General features: G+C 37.5%; 1 protein-coding gene across 2 annotated transcripts in view; it reads right to left on the reverse strand.

Annotated features, from left to right (window-relative positions):
- Positions 1 to 749: 749 nt before the first annotated feature.
- The window catches only part of acsl6 (acyl-CoA synthetase long chain family member 6), a 48629-nt gene continuing 35193 nt past the window's right edge, over positions 750 to 14185 (reverse strand). For both annotated transcript variants that reach the window (XM_022205976.2, XM_051937421.1), the window contains exons 12-21: positions 12024 to 12158; positions 11475 to 11609; positions 9865 to 9960; positions 8826 to 8898; positions 6971 to 7059; positions 5833 to 5949; positions 5580 to 5723; positions 4859 to 4960; positions 4694 to 4765; positions 750 to 3812 (exon numbers count right to left, since the gene is read on the reverse strand). In XM_022205976.2, coding sequence (XP_022061668.1) covers positions 3672 to 3812; positions 4694 to 4765; positions 4859 to 4960; positions 5580 to 5723; positions 5833 to 5949; positions 6971 to 7059; positions 8826 to 8898; positions 9865 to 9960; positions 11475 to 11609; positions 12024 to 12158 — 1104 coding nt within the window. In that variant the 3' untranslated portion in view covers positions 750 to 3671. The remainder of the gene's footprint in view (positions 3813 to 4693; positions 4766 to 4858; positions 4961 to 5579; positions 5724 to 5832; positions 5950 to 6970; positions 7060 to 8825; positions 8899 to 9864; positions 9961 to 11474; positions 11610 to 12023; positions 12159 to 14185) is intronic.

The following is a 14185-nucleotide window of genomic DNA, read 5'->3' on the forward strand; positions in this document are numbered from 1 at the left end:
TTTTTAGCGCTGTAGCTAGTAGTTTGTGCGATGGGTCAATATATTATTGAAGGACTTTTGAAGTCCATGGGATATATTTTGCATACATTTTCATTAAATTGAAAAAAATGTTTTTCATGTCCATTATGATCATGTCTTTACAAATTCCACCTTCCGAATTTAATATCGACCACCTTATAATTAGCTAAACAATAATAAAATTAGTTTATTCAAAAATTGTTTTGTTTGTGTTCGTTCTATTACGTTGAGATAGTCATGACAGATGTTTCTTTTCTGGCAATATATCAAATTTTATATGGAGAATAGTAAATTGAATCTGTGTCTGAGAAATCACTTTCAGCTAAGCTACCCATTACATAAACACCTCTCATGGAAATGTGTTCCATAAAAGTGCATCTTTTGATGTCCCACCAGTAGAAGGATTTCACTGCTATTTAAAGACGAACACATCCTTAACATTCAAAATGCCTAAAATCTAAATGTACTGTGGCAAGTGGTCAGGAAGGGAATAATGTCATGTCAGCTTCGTACATACTAACCATCCTGCAGCAAAATAGTTTACAGACGCTGGTTTGCCTAAATAGAGGCTAAATCAAGATGAGTAAGCATCAAAATTACTGTAATGTCAAAACAAGAAATAATTCCATTAAACTCAAAATTATTAGCTTTCTGGTCTGCAGTGGTGGAGGTGGTGGGAGATAGGTTGTATTTATTCAAGTACTGCAGTATACTCGAGGACAGCTCTGAGGTAGACTTCACTTGAGTGTATTTATTCTTCTACTCCACTTCTATATTTCAGAGGGATTTTTTCCAGGAAAGGTTTTACATGAAAACTAACAAACAAACATGATACTTGTAAAATGCAATAAATAGGTAAAAATGACAGGGTGGAAGGTGGGGTGGGTCATGTTTCAGACAATGATTTGATTAAAAATCTTCCAAAAAATCCCAAAATATCTAAAGTAATTCCATAAATATCAATAAAACTTCTAATATTTTCTTTAAGAACATTCACAAAAAAATCAACCAAAATCCAGTGAAATTCACTGGATTTTGGTTGATTTTTTTGTGAATGTTCTTTAGAAACATTCTTAACATTTCTTTTTTAAAACCAAAAAATGTTCAAAGATTTCCTCAAAATGTTGAAAATGTGGACATCAGAAGTTTCAGTGTGAAAATATATTTTGTTCCCATATTTTCAAACTTTAAAACGGGTCAATTTTGACCGGCAGGACAATACGTGGGTTAAACAAACAATTTTTAAAAAAAGGAATGAGACACTCGTTTAAAATCATTCCAGAATGTCTTTTATTTCACTGCCCTCGTCCTGTTCCCCACCCTCCCTCATCCCTATTGCTGCACTCAATCATTACAAGGATATGGTGCTGATTCCATTTTACAGCAGAATAGATAAATAAATAAGTACAATTCATCTCACTACACGCAAAAAGAGAGAAAAAAATCCATTCAAACCATTGATTTAATAAATATGCTTACATCTAGCTGTCCTCATTTATGTACATCCGCATTGTTTATGCTTTGGGACGGTAACTTAAAAAGCTTATACATTACTTCTATGTGTAAACCCCTTCAAAAAAAACGGTTTGTTTAAAAGTCGATGCTCGTTCTATTTGCCTTCGGTGAGTGGAATTCATCATCAGCTCTGCCTCAGTGACAAGGCCCTGCACTGGCAGCTGTGGCTGGTGGCAGCTGCATACAACCTGCTATTGATGGCCACAAAAGAAATACTTGTCTTTTTCAAGTCAAATGCCAATGGTCTCAGCATTGCAGGGCAAACTGCATGCATTGCCCTGAGCCCTGGTTTTGCATTATTTCCTTTAGTTTTCTTTTACCTGACATACTCTTTGTGCAAAGATGGGTGAAAAGAAAGTCGTGATTGTACCGACTGTAAAGTGTGAGCCTCGATGGCTGGTACACTGGGCCAGTCCTTTACATTAACAGGGAGCATGCATGCTAGACTTCTGACCATAGCCATGTAGAGATGACTTCCTGAACGAGTGAACACGTGACATGAGCTGTGATTCGGATGTGGCTCAGACATTGAGATGCTCTACGTGGAAGAATGTGCACAGCAATCATTTGAAAGGCAAAAGCTACTACTCTCTCAACCTTATTACAGTAATTATGATCTGGAACAGAAGGACGTATGTTGTGATATCTGGGTCAGACATAGCTTTAATCCTCGTGTCAGATCAGAGTGGTGTTTTACTGCTGTATGCAGCTTTCTGACTGAATGAAAAATCTACTGTTTTCCACTGGGGATGAAGTCCATTACTGTCCTACACAGTGTCAGCTTTATTACACATTTAGACATCTCCTGGAGCTACACTATACACAAAGACATCACACTTGCTGTCGTACGACTTTGTTACTCTTGTACAAGTGTCGGGCTGCGTTTGGCTCGTAGGTTTGAACGGATGGAGAGAAGAAGAGAGTGGCGGGAAGTAGAAATGGACTGCTCAGTGTTCATGTGCTGCTGAGTTACCGCCGCTGGGGACGGAGCAAATGATTTGTTTGGATGAACAGCAGGTAGCAATGTACGGAAGATTTCAAATGCCTAAATTAAAACGAATCAAGCGTGAACCATTCCTCTATGTACAGTAGTCCTCTTGTTGCACTCATTTACAGACATTGAAGTGAAAAACGGATATTAAAAGAACAGTTGTTTCATATTTCGTCTCAAATAACTGAATGAAGTCTTTTATTGTGAAATTCCTTTTCCAAGCCACATTTAAATCAGTGCATATACATCAACGAAAAGAGGCGTATTGCATTTTAAAATTAAATGGCTAAATAAACAACCTAATTGTACAAAAGTGACAATCACATTAGGTATTTTCTTCTCAATAAAATGAGCACTTTGTTGTGTTGTCAGAATAAAATGCCATGTATTGCACTCCAGAATCCATTCATCCTGTTGTCTCACATTCCAAGATTAAGGCAATTACTCCTCTAAACCTTGCAGGCATCTGATGTAGCTCAACAGACAGTCAGTAGTCATGTTCCTTCAGCTTGCTAGCCCACAGGACAGGACAGTTTAGTTTGCTAAAGCTGCCATTAGCTCATGTAAGCTCTGATAAGCTCCACTCCTGGTCCCAACCCCAAAAGCCACTTGATTAACTCCCTCAAAGTGATTGGACGGTTGACTGCTTTTCATTTTGGCATCAAAATATTAAAAAAGAAAAAGCTTCCTCACACCTCCTCATGTAACCCAATGACAATGTTTTGCATTTAGTATTGGCAAATCCATGCTGCCCTCTGCTGGACAACACTAGAATGCAATACACCACTTTGTTGCATGTTTGGTGATTTGTTTTTAATGTGGCATGGAAATTCAGGTCACAAAGGCAAAAACTGACTCAGTTATTACAGATCAAAAATTAAATAATTATTCTTTTAACGCACGCTTTCAGTAGATTAAATGCACGAACCAAAAGGAAATACGTATGACAATGTGCATTGTATTTCATTTACTTGCTTTAATTCGTTTTTATCTAGGCATTTCAAATCCTCTACAGTTGGGCCAGTTTTGGTTTGCTTTTCAAAAGCATGTTAAGCCTCAGGTGACACGTCTTTGTCCCACTGCAGGTCGCTGGTCAAAGCAGATCTTAGAGTCGGGATGCTTGGAGGGAAATGAGGTTCGCCGGCTTTCACATGGAGATGCTGCTGTAGAGCTGATCGATCTTCGCCTTGAAGAACTCCTTCAGCTCCGGTCTCTTGGCCTTTAGCGTCGGAGTCAGGAGGCCGTTTTCAATCGAGAACATCTCGTTGTGGATGTAAATGTTCTTCACCTTTAAAGGAAGGAAGAGAAAAGTTGTTAATCCTCGTGTCGTCCTGCGAGTCAAAATTGACCCGTTTTAAAGTTTGAAAATGTGGAGGAAAAGAAAAATTATTTTCACAGTGAAACTTCTGGTGTCCACATTTTCAACATTTTTAGGAAATCTGTGAACATTTTTTTGATGGAAAAAAGAAATGTTAAAAATGTTTCTGAAGAACATTCACACAAAAATCAACCAAAATCCAGCTCATTGTATGTGAATGTTCTTAAGAGAATATTAGAAGTTTTACTGATATACATGTCATAAGATATGACAGATATTTAGATATTTTTAGGTTTTTTAGAAGATTTTCACTCATTTAAAGAAAATATTTACAGGATTTTTCTGGCCACATTTGGGGGATTTTTGTAATAAACTTTTAAGGGAAATTTTAAGGAATTATTGGAATTTTCCTCTTGAAGGTTTTTCAAATTTTCTGAAAATTGGAGAATTTTTTTGCTGAATTTTTGGATTTTTTTCAGACAAAGAAACAATATTTTTTGGTGTCTGTAACTGAGGACAACAGGAGGGTTAAATGAAACTAAGATTGTTAAGAGTATCCTGTAAGGTTAATAACAGATAAGAATCCCCAATTAGTGCAATGTAGTGCAGATAAACAGTATTTCATATAGTAATTATCTGATAAAACATTGCTCCTCCAAGGAAACAGGAATCTATGTTAATAACCCTTTTTTTATTTGGCAGTTTTTAACTAGATTTGTTTTAATAATGGAGTAATGTAAATAATCATATTACGACAAGATCAAACAGATCCTACTGGAGATATTACTGATATGTACTTCATAAGGTCAAAGAACTTTAAAAGCAGAAATATTTTACATATAACTGCCTACCTGCTCAAAAGAATGGAGGCCACTGGCTTTGCCCAAACGCACCAAATCTTCAAGGATTGCCTTCTTTAATTGCTGTAAACAAAAGAAGCAAATTATTTTAGTTAAATTTCTCACTAACCTCCAGTATATTTTATCAGGAGTGTCAACTGTTCTTCGGCCACGTACCGTGTTTTTACACAGGTCTTTGTAGGTACCCAACATGCCTTTCTTCTTGGCCCATTCAGGCATAACCTCAGGGTCGGGAACCACGATTCCTACCAAACAGGACTGAAAAAAAACATACAAGACATTTGAGGAAAGGTTAAAGAATTGGGTCTTGATCCAACTTGAAAATCAACACAACATAAGTCACAGCCAGACATACTCTCAGGAGCCATGCATCACATTAAGGCCCTGAAAAGCAAGAATCTGAGCAAGAAACCTGCTCCTATTAATATTTCTGAGGGATTAAAATACTCTGTGTGTGATGTTAGTGTCCTATATGAGCTAAAGTACAGGTGTTATTAGGTAAATGTGCTTAAAGAGTCAAAGAAAAAGTAGTTGTTCTGCAAAAAAGTGACACTTGTAAGTAACTTATTGTGCACAACATGATTAGATTCATGCTTCAGTGCATGAACAACATTTTATAGCTACAGCTGCTCTTGGTGAAGCTAGCTTAACTACAGTTTGGTAGTTTTCATTCGGTATTTCTCAGCTTTTAGCAATTAGGCCAGTTGTAGTGGTTCATAACATAACCCCAGTATTAACAGGGAGGAAAGAAGACAAAGCAAAGTTATGCTACACTGTTTTCTCATCAACAGAAGATGAAGTGTAGTAGTCTAATATGGAAACACTCAAGTAAAGCACTTTAAGATGCTCTGTGTGTGTGTGATGTTAGCATCCTCACCTGCAGGCTATCTCCATGAACATAGAGCTGCGCCACAGGTTGACTCCTGATGTAGATGTTCTCGATCTTCTCGGGGGAAATGTATTCACCCTGTGCCAGCTTGAAGATGTGCTTTTTCCTGTCAATGATCTTCAGCGTGCCGTTCTACAGAAGAAGAAGTGATGATGAGAGGATGAAATAAACAGGATGAAAAGTTCCCATGTAAGCACAAAGTATGAATAAGATGCTAGAATGTAATGTTGGATGTACTCACAGGCAACCATTTGCCGATGTCCCCGGTGTGGAGCCAGCTGTCTGCATCCAGCGTCTCTGCCGTTCTCTCCGGGTCTTTAAGGTAGCCCTTAAACACGTTTGGTCCCTTCACACAAACCTGGAAGACAGTTTAGATAAGTAGAGGTTAGAGGAAAAGAATAAAGGCTTTCTATCCTGTGGAAACACTAACAAAGGTAATACATTACATCTTATATAAACCACATCTTTCCCATTTCTGCTGTCTAAGTGCTTCAGCAAAATTGTCAAATGTTGCCTAATATTTGGCCTTCTTTTTACCTGTCACTTTAAGAAATTTAAGTCATAGCGGTGTTGCAGTACTTTAAATGCTTCATGAAAACACACATGCATCAGTACACAATTGAGGGACTTTTGAAGTCCATGGGATATAATTTGCATACACTTTTAGTTTAAAAAAGTTAAAAAAAAAAGTTTTTTATGTTCATTATGATCATGTCTGTACAAATTCCATCATTATTTATTATGGAAAAAAATCACTTATTAATAAAAAATGACTAAAATGTCAACCAAACCTTCTAATTAGTTAAACAATAATAAAATAAACTTATTAAAATAGTTCTGATTGTGTTCTTTTTATTGACATAATCGTGACAGATATTTCTTTTTGGCATTGTATTAAATTTTATGTGGAAAATAACTAATTGTATCGAGAAATCATCACCAACTAAGTTATCCGTTACAAAAACACCTCTCAAGGAAGTGCGTCAATTCCAGATCACATGACCTGCTCCTCATGATGTCATCTCCTCCTGAAGAAAAGACTGGCCAGACTCCAAGGCTTTCTGAGTTATTTATTATAAAGTAGTGAGTGAGTCAAGTGTGGATTTATCACATCAGCAGGTATACTACAATAACTTTATAAATAACTTTCAATTTCAATTTTACTCAGCTGTATATATAATATTTAGAAGAATCTTTCTGTAAAAATGTCATGTAGTGTTTGCTTATGGGTGGCCGTGTTGATTTTAGGCCTGAAAACAGCAAAAATGTCAACTACATTACAAAAAGTCCTGCAATTACAAATTGACCCACATACTGTACTCACACATACGTACATATACAGTATGTATGTTTCTTCCTTTTGAAATCACTGTGCTTACCTCTCCCTCTCCCTTTGAAGCAAAGTAGTTCTTCTCAGGAACATCCACCAGTTTGATGAGGTTACATGGCAGCGGAGCCCCAACATGGCCTAATAAACAGTACAAAAGCAGACATTAGAAACTCAGCAGCTCACTTTTTCTTTTCTTTTTTTTCATAATTTTAACAATCCAATGCCCCCTCCACCATAAACAAACAACTTACTTTAGCTTTAATTACATATTCAACAAATATGTGAAGAGGAGGGACAGTCTGCATTTGCACAAAGCCAAACCAAACTTAATGTCTGTTTATTTATATAAAATAAAATGAATGATCATATTTTATCACAGACAAACAGATGTGTCATGAAATATCAGAAGTGAGCAGCAGGGGGTGATGCAGGACTATATTTTGATTCCACTAAGAGAGCATTTTCTCACAGTTCTTTGTAATGACTGGCTCTCCTGATTCAGATACTCATCACATACTGATACCTTGTGGTTTCTCATGATATGGCGTGATGTACGATATGTGTCATGTGCTCGCTTCATTCATCCTCAGTCTCAAAAAGCACTGACATAAAAGCAGAGCCTCTACTTTCCAGAGAATGTTTTAAAGTGAGTAATTTCTACTCACTCAGTCATTTTTTTTTTAGTGTGAAGTGTACAGTGTAAGAGTGCACCGTTGCTCAGTAATTTGACCAAAAAGAAGCAACGCTAAGGAATTCAAATTCAAAGAAGTCTACACTATTATGTCTACAGTCAGTTGGGAAAGCTCATTTTCAACATGTTGTCTAACCACAAATGTCAGTAAGTTCAGCATTAGCTGATTTTCACACAGATTGAACTCCTCTTTTAAAGCGAACATGACAGATGTTTGGTCATGAACAGAACATACAAGTGCTGCGTACAAAATGCTGACTTTCACAGTTTCTGACTCATCGCCGGACTCTAATGTGCATTTGATTGTGGGCCAAAAATATGGAACTGTTTTTCTTTTTCCATCGGGTATGTTGTGCAATCAGCTGTCACTGGAAGGAAGAGGGCACCATATTTGTGCAACTGTCACGATACCAAATTAGTCCAACAGCATTCCTTCCACTGATACAACTTCCTCCATAGAACTTAGAAAACACAAATTAAATTTGCCCTTTGAGCTCTGGAATAAGAAAAAAAGAGTGATAAAAATGCTTTGCTCCTTTTGTTTTATGCTAAATGTCTCTAATACCTAACACAAGTGCATAGAAATCACATGGGAAATTACTTCAACAAGAGATTGTGTAATACAACAATGCAACACACTGAGAGAGCAAATACAGGCAGTTTTGACAGCTACTGGCTGTTTTTATCCACTTGTTGATGTTGGAAATCACCTAATCGGGCATTAAGTCTGTTAATAATGTGGCCCAACAGCTCTTTCTTCTCTGTCTGTCTCACACTTCCAGGCCTCTCTGTTTTTCTCCCTGAAACTACCGGATACAACCGCCTCACCCTCACCCTGCGCTATTTTATTTCCACAGGACTGAATCCATAAATGATTTACTTGGAGGAGAGCAGATACAGCTTGAGTGTCTGAGTCGTTACATCATCATATGAGTGCCACTGGCCCCAGCACTGCAGCGGCCTGTCCCAGTTGGGAGTGTTTGGCTTTGAAAGATAGGGAGTCTGATAGCACAGCGCAAAGAAATAAAAAGTGACTTATTAGGTGTATAAACTCACTGACCTCGGTTAAACACTCTTGAAGCATAAGAGCTGTTCATCCTTAAGATTATGGCTTATTTCATCACTTCATGACCTTTAAATTGAGGCTACAGTCGAGTGAATAAGTGCAGTCAGTCCAGCCGAAGCTTTCTAGGCCTGTCGCATAAACGCTCACCTGGGGTCCAGTCTCCAGGTGTGGTGAAGGTGCAGCCAGCTGTGCACTCTGTCTGGCCATACGCCTCGTACACCTGCACACAAGACAAGGTTGGGAAAATGAACACCAATGCATAGTTTACTGTCACATGTATCTGATATTGTTGTATTCTGGTGGTACACAGATTGAATGAATCTTTGGGAAGATGAATTCAAATTTCAGTCCCTGAAACTGAGGTCATTTAACTGACCACTGCTCCACTGTGTTCACCAACTGGTCTTTAACCCTTGTGTTGTCCTGCAGGTCAAAACTGACCCATCTTAAAGTTTGAAAATGTGGGGGGGAAAAAAAAAGTGAAAGTGAAACTTCTAATGTCCATATTTTCAACATTTTTGGGAAATCTTTGAACATTTTTTGGTGGGGAAAAAAAAGGTTTAAAATGTTTCTTAAGAACACTCACATAAAAATCAACCAAAATCCAGCGAAATTCGCTGGATTTTGGTTGATTTTTATGTGAATGTTCTTAAAGAAAATAGAAGTTTTACTGATATATATATATGTAATCATTTTAGATATTTTTAGTGTTTTTTTGGAAGACTTTTACAATTTTTTTGAAAATATTTACAAGAATTTTTTTGCCATTTTTTAAATAAGACTTTTAAGAGAAATTTTTAAGGAATTATTTAAATTTTCTCCCCGAAGGTTTTGCAAATTTTCAGAAATTTGGGGAATTTTTTGATTAATTTTTTGGATTATTTTCAGATCAGGAAACAATATTTTTTGGTGCCTGTAAATGAAGACAACAGGAGGGTTGCTGAGCGAATCCAAACATTAAAACAGCAGGACGGACAGCTAAACAGGTGGCCGAAACTCACTATACAGCTCATAAAGCCAAACGGAGCTGCAGATTCAAGTGATAATTCTCTGCAGGTCCACCACTACAAGCTCATTCCTATCTTCATTTGATGGCTGTGATAGCTCGACATCAGCTTAGGTAATTTATTAGTTAATCAGGATTCTAGAAGCAAAAAAAATAAAAGCATGTGTCCATGGGTCTGACCTGGCATCCCAGAGCTGCTCTGAGGAATCCCAGGACGGTGGGTGAGGTAGGAGCCGCTCCTGTTATAATCATCCTCAGCCTTCCTCCCAGACTGGCCTGTACAAGGTGGGAACACACGATTAACACACAGGGGTCATTATTTTCTGTATGAAAGTGAGAAAGCAAAGAAAGTTTCAGGATTTAGTAATCAGACTTTATTGGCGGTTGGCGGCTTTGCTTCGTTACTGTGAGTGAAATCTAAACAAATTACACCCAGACAGTCCTGATGAAGCTGATTAACTGTGTTCTTAAGTGTAAAACTCTTCATAAATGCTCAATAAATAAAAAGAATTTCCATCGTGAGTATTTCATATTGTAGAGAAATACTTAAGACACTCTAAAGCAGGGCTGTCAAACATGCGGTCCGCTGGCCAAAACCGGCCCACCAGAGGTTCCTATTCAGCAAGTTGTTCTCGTCCTAAAGTCAAATACGAGATTGTTCATTGTTCTTTTGTCATTGATTATCTCATTTTTATAATATTTTGTCTCGTTTTTGTTGTTTTTTATCTGATTTTTGTTGTTTGCCTCACGTTTTTGTCGTTTTGTTTCTGGTTTTTGTCATTTTGTGCGTCTTTTTTTTGTCTCGTTTGTGTTTTTTGTCTTATTTTTGTCATTTTGTTTCCATTTTTTTGTCACTTTTGAATTTTTTTGTCTAATTTTTTCTCTTTTTTGTTTTGTTTCATGTTGCTTGTCTCATTTTTTTGTCGTTTTGTGTCTCGTTTTTGTCATTTTGAGTCTCGTTTTTGTAATATTTTGTCTTGTTTTTGGTGTTTTTCGTCTTCTTTTAGTCTGACTTTTGTCATTTTGACCATACATACCTATGACTAAATGCTTTGTTCATTTGTAGACACTCTGTAAGTTGTAATGTGTAAATAATAAACTGAGGCATAATGTTGTTGAAATTGAATTTATTCATAAGAAATTTCTAGCTGTCTTTTGCAAAAAGATTATTCCTTAAATGTAAACATTTTCAGAATGTACTTTTTTGCAATAAAACAAAAGAAAAAGTTGTAGTTGTTGTTATTCATAGGTTATTTTGCTGTGATTTTACTGGTCCGGTCCACTTGAGATCAAATTGGGCTGAATGTGGAACCTGAACTAAAATGAGTTTGACACCGCTGCTCTAACAGGAACATGCAGGCAAGTATAGCTATTTATCTTCTACACCTGCTTATTTATACTGACAGATGTTACAAAATGGCTGCAGGCTTGCAAGGTGTGTTTTATTTAAAAGGCAAACAACACATACACAAAAGCTGTTACTGATGTGGTCAAAAACATCCTGGTGCCGCGCTAAAGCTACAGAAATGTCTAGATTGCAGTAGTGAGATCTGTCATTTGCTTTAACTTTTACATTTCAGAATCTTGGTTTAGAAATATACAGGAATTAATCCAACAGAGTGTGGTGGTATTAAAGGTAAAAGACTGCACACACTGAGTATACAGGAGTGTGTATGTTGCGGTGTTGTTGTTGCTGTAGGATAACAACAGCTGTCGTAACACATGTCCACAATGTCACGAGTGACAGACGCTGTGCATTCCGCTTAGGGATTTAGGGAAACCCTGCTTACCTGAATCTTACTGAAGAAGATTTTGTCCCAGATGCTGTCACTACGAATGATCCCGCTGCTGACCTCAGCACCTTTTCTCTTGGCAGCGAAGTTGAGAAGCCAACGCTTCAATGGGGTGTTCGCCTGGCTGAAAATCTGCAGAGGAGACAAATATGAAACAGGTTTGTTTTTTGTTTTTTTACTGGAGAAGTCCTGATTCAATCCAGTTGTTAAAAGCATGTGCATTTATTTCATGTAAACTGCTCTGAATTCTCAGGAAGGAGGCACAAGAACCTCCTCTCTCTTATCATTATGAGGTTTTTTTTGACATAAACTGCTTTTTAGAAGAAACTTTACTTAGCCATGGCTACATCACTGAAGATGATCTTTGCATGACTAATAAAGAAAACAATTACATTTCATTTTACACCTGTGTTTCTCAATCACGTCCAGTTTTCTGTTTTTCTTAAGAAACCCTCAGTAATAAGAGGAAGCTTAACTGCTTCATCTCCAGTGGCACGAGCAAACCGCGGCCTCTTTGAAAGCCTTCTGTGTATTTGCTCATCTCACCTTGTCATACATGCGGTTGAGCAGTCGAGGCACCACGGGGAAAATGGTCGGCCGCAGGGCCTTCATGTCGTCTGGGAGGAGACGGATGTCGCCCTGATAGAACCCGATCCGTCCTCCATGGCAGTACACCACAGACTGCAAACACACACAGAACACAAATAGTGAGCTTAACACCGTTAAAGCTACAGTATCTGGTATCTTTGCAGAAAAAAATCTTAGTGCTGTAAGAGGAGTTTTTAGACATAAGCCTATTATAGGAACTGCTCTAAATACTTGGTAACATTTAGATGTGGAAGTCATAAAAAAACATCAAAGTCATAGTATTACAAGAAACTCAGAAAATTATTGGAAGTGAACTTCACTTGAATTGCTCTTTTCAAAACAACCATCCAAAGGGCTTTAATGAGAAACTCAGCAAATTTGCACAACATTAGTGGGTGTATTCTGAAAACCACACCATGTGACATACCAGTCTATAAATCTGTCATCATACCGTTGGTCAAAGATTCTCGTTCCCACACCAGTCTGAAGTCATGTGACAAAAAGAGGAACCTGCCAGTTTGCATGCAACGTCTCCGTCGTGTTTTTAAATTGTGATGCTCTGGATGGTGGGGGTTTTTTTTTTGGTTGTTTTTTGTTTTTAAGTTGCCTGACTGTTTCAGTGATTTTTAGGCAGAAAAATAAGAAGAATTTACACTCTAAGATCTACATGTATTTTTTTTAGAGTTAACCAAAAATAATGGAAAATGTACACTGTGTTTACTTAAGTGAAAGCATCAGTACAGTAACATTTATAAAGTTTGTAGTATAAAATCCTATATGAGTAAAGATACAAATGTTATCAGGTGAATGTGCTTAAGGAATCAAAACAGAAGTAGTTGTTCTGCAAAAATTCACTCAGTACTTCCCAGCTTGTAATGAGGTCAGCTCTAGTGGTTCACAACGTAACTCTGAGGGGTCACCCCATCATTAATGGGAAGGAAACAGGACAAAGCAAAGTGATGCTACACTGATTTCTCATCATTTATTTCTCATCAATAGAAGATGAAACTAGTGTAAAATGGAAACACTCAAGTGAAACACTTTAAAGTCCCTCTTCTGTCATTGATTTAGGCCCTAACAACTCATCTGTCTACCAAAGTTTTAATTTTTTTTCAATAAAAATAATCCCGTCCTGCATTAAAATGGCTTAAATGTTATTCTACACCGTTGTTTTCTTTTCTACCTCTTTCCTCATCACTACTCACTGCAGCTCAAGCACACCAGCTTCCCTACAACTCTGCTCAGATGCTATAAAACTACTCCACGCTACACAACAGCAAGTTGTAACGTTGGAGTAATTCAGCCACATATATCCGTACCCGAAACTACTCCTAAGGAAGAATAATGCTACAGAAAGACTCTCCCTGCAAGGTGCCAACTGGTTCTTTATATTAGTTATGTGACGATTGGTGTTGTTTTTTTTCTGTCTGTCAGTTTGTCTGTTAGCAACACTACTCAAAAACGGACTTACGGATTTTGATGAAATTTTCAGGGAAGGTCAGAAATGATACAAGGACCAACGAATTAGATTTTGACAGTGATGCAGCTTATAGTCTGGATCCACGGACATGCTAAGGATTTCTGTATCATTGCGCGATAGCATCACTACGTCACTGTAGCTATGACAACAAATGAACACAACGTCAGCTGCCTGCTGATGATCACATGATTGCTACTAGATATTGACCATTGCGGATTTATCCGTCGGAAATCAATCACAGACAGAACTGATTAAACTGTGGGGGTGTTTCTGAGTCCTATCAACTCCTGCCGCCCGCTACATATTAAGGTCACACCATTTGGTATCCGTACATAACATACACATGCATAAAACATGCCTGTGCTCAGTGCAAGGTCATTTTTTATTAAAGGTTTCATCCGTCAGAAATCATACAAGGACACAGCAGCCTTGGCTGAGCACTGTGCTCTCTGAGCTTTCCTTGTTTTGTATGAAACCTCAGAAGTATGAATCCATTTTTTTTGAGACAGTCATTGGTACGCTGCAGTTTTGAGGTGGAAATGTCTTCTGGCATATAAAAATACAATATATGGACATGTTAAAAATGTGAAAAGACTCGATTTTCTCATGGGGAGCTAAAAAAAAAGAGTATTAAAACACT

Source organism: Acanthochromis polyacanthus, chromosome 17 (genome assembly GCF_021347895.1).
Source record: "Acanthochromis polyacanthus isolate Apoly-LR-REF ecotype Palm Island chromosome 17, KAUST_Apoly_ChrSc, whole genome shotgun sequence".
Taxonomy (NCBI): Eukaryota; Metazoa; Chordata; class Actinopteri; family Pomacentridae; genus Acanthochromis; species Acanthochromis polyacanthus.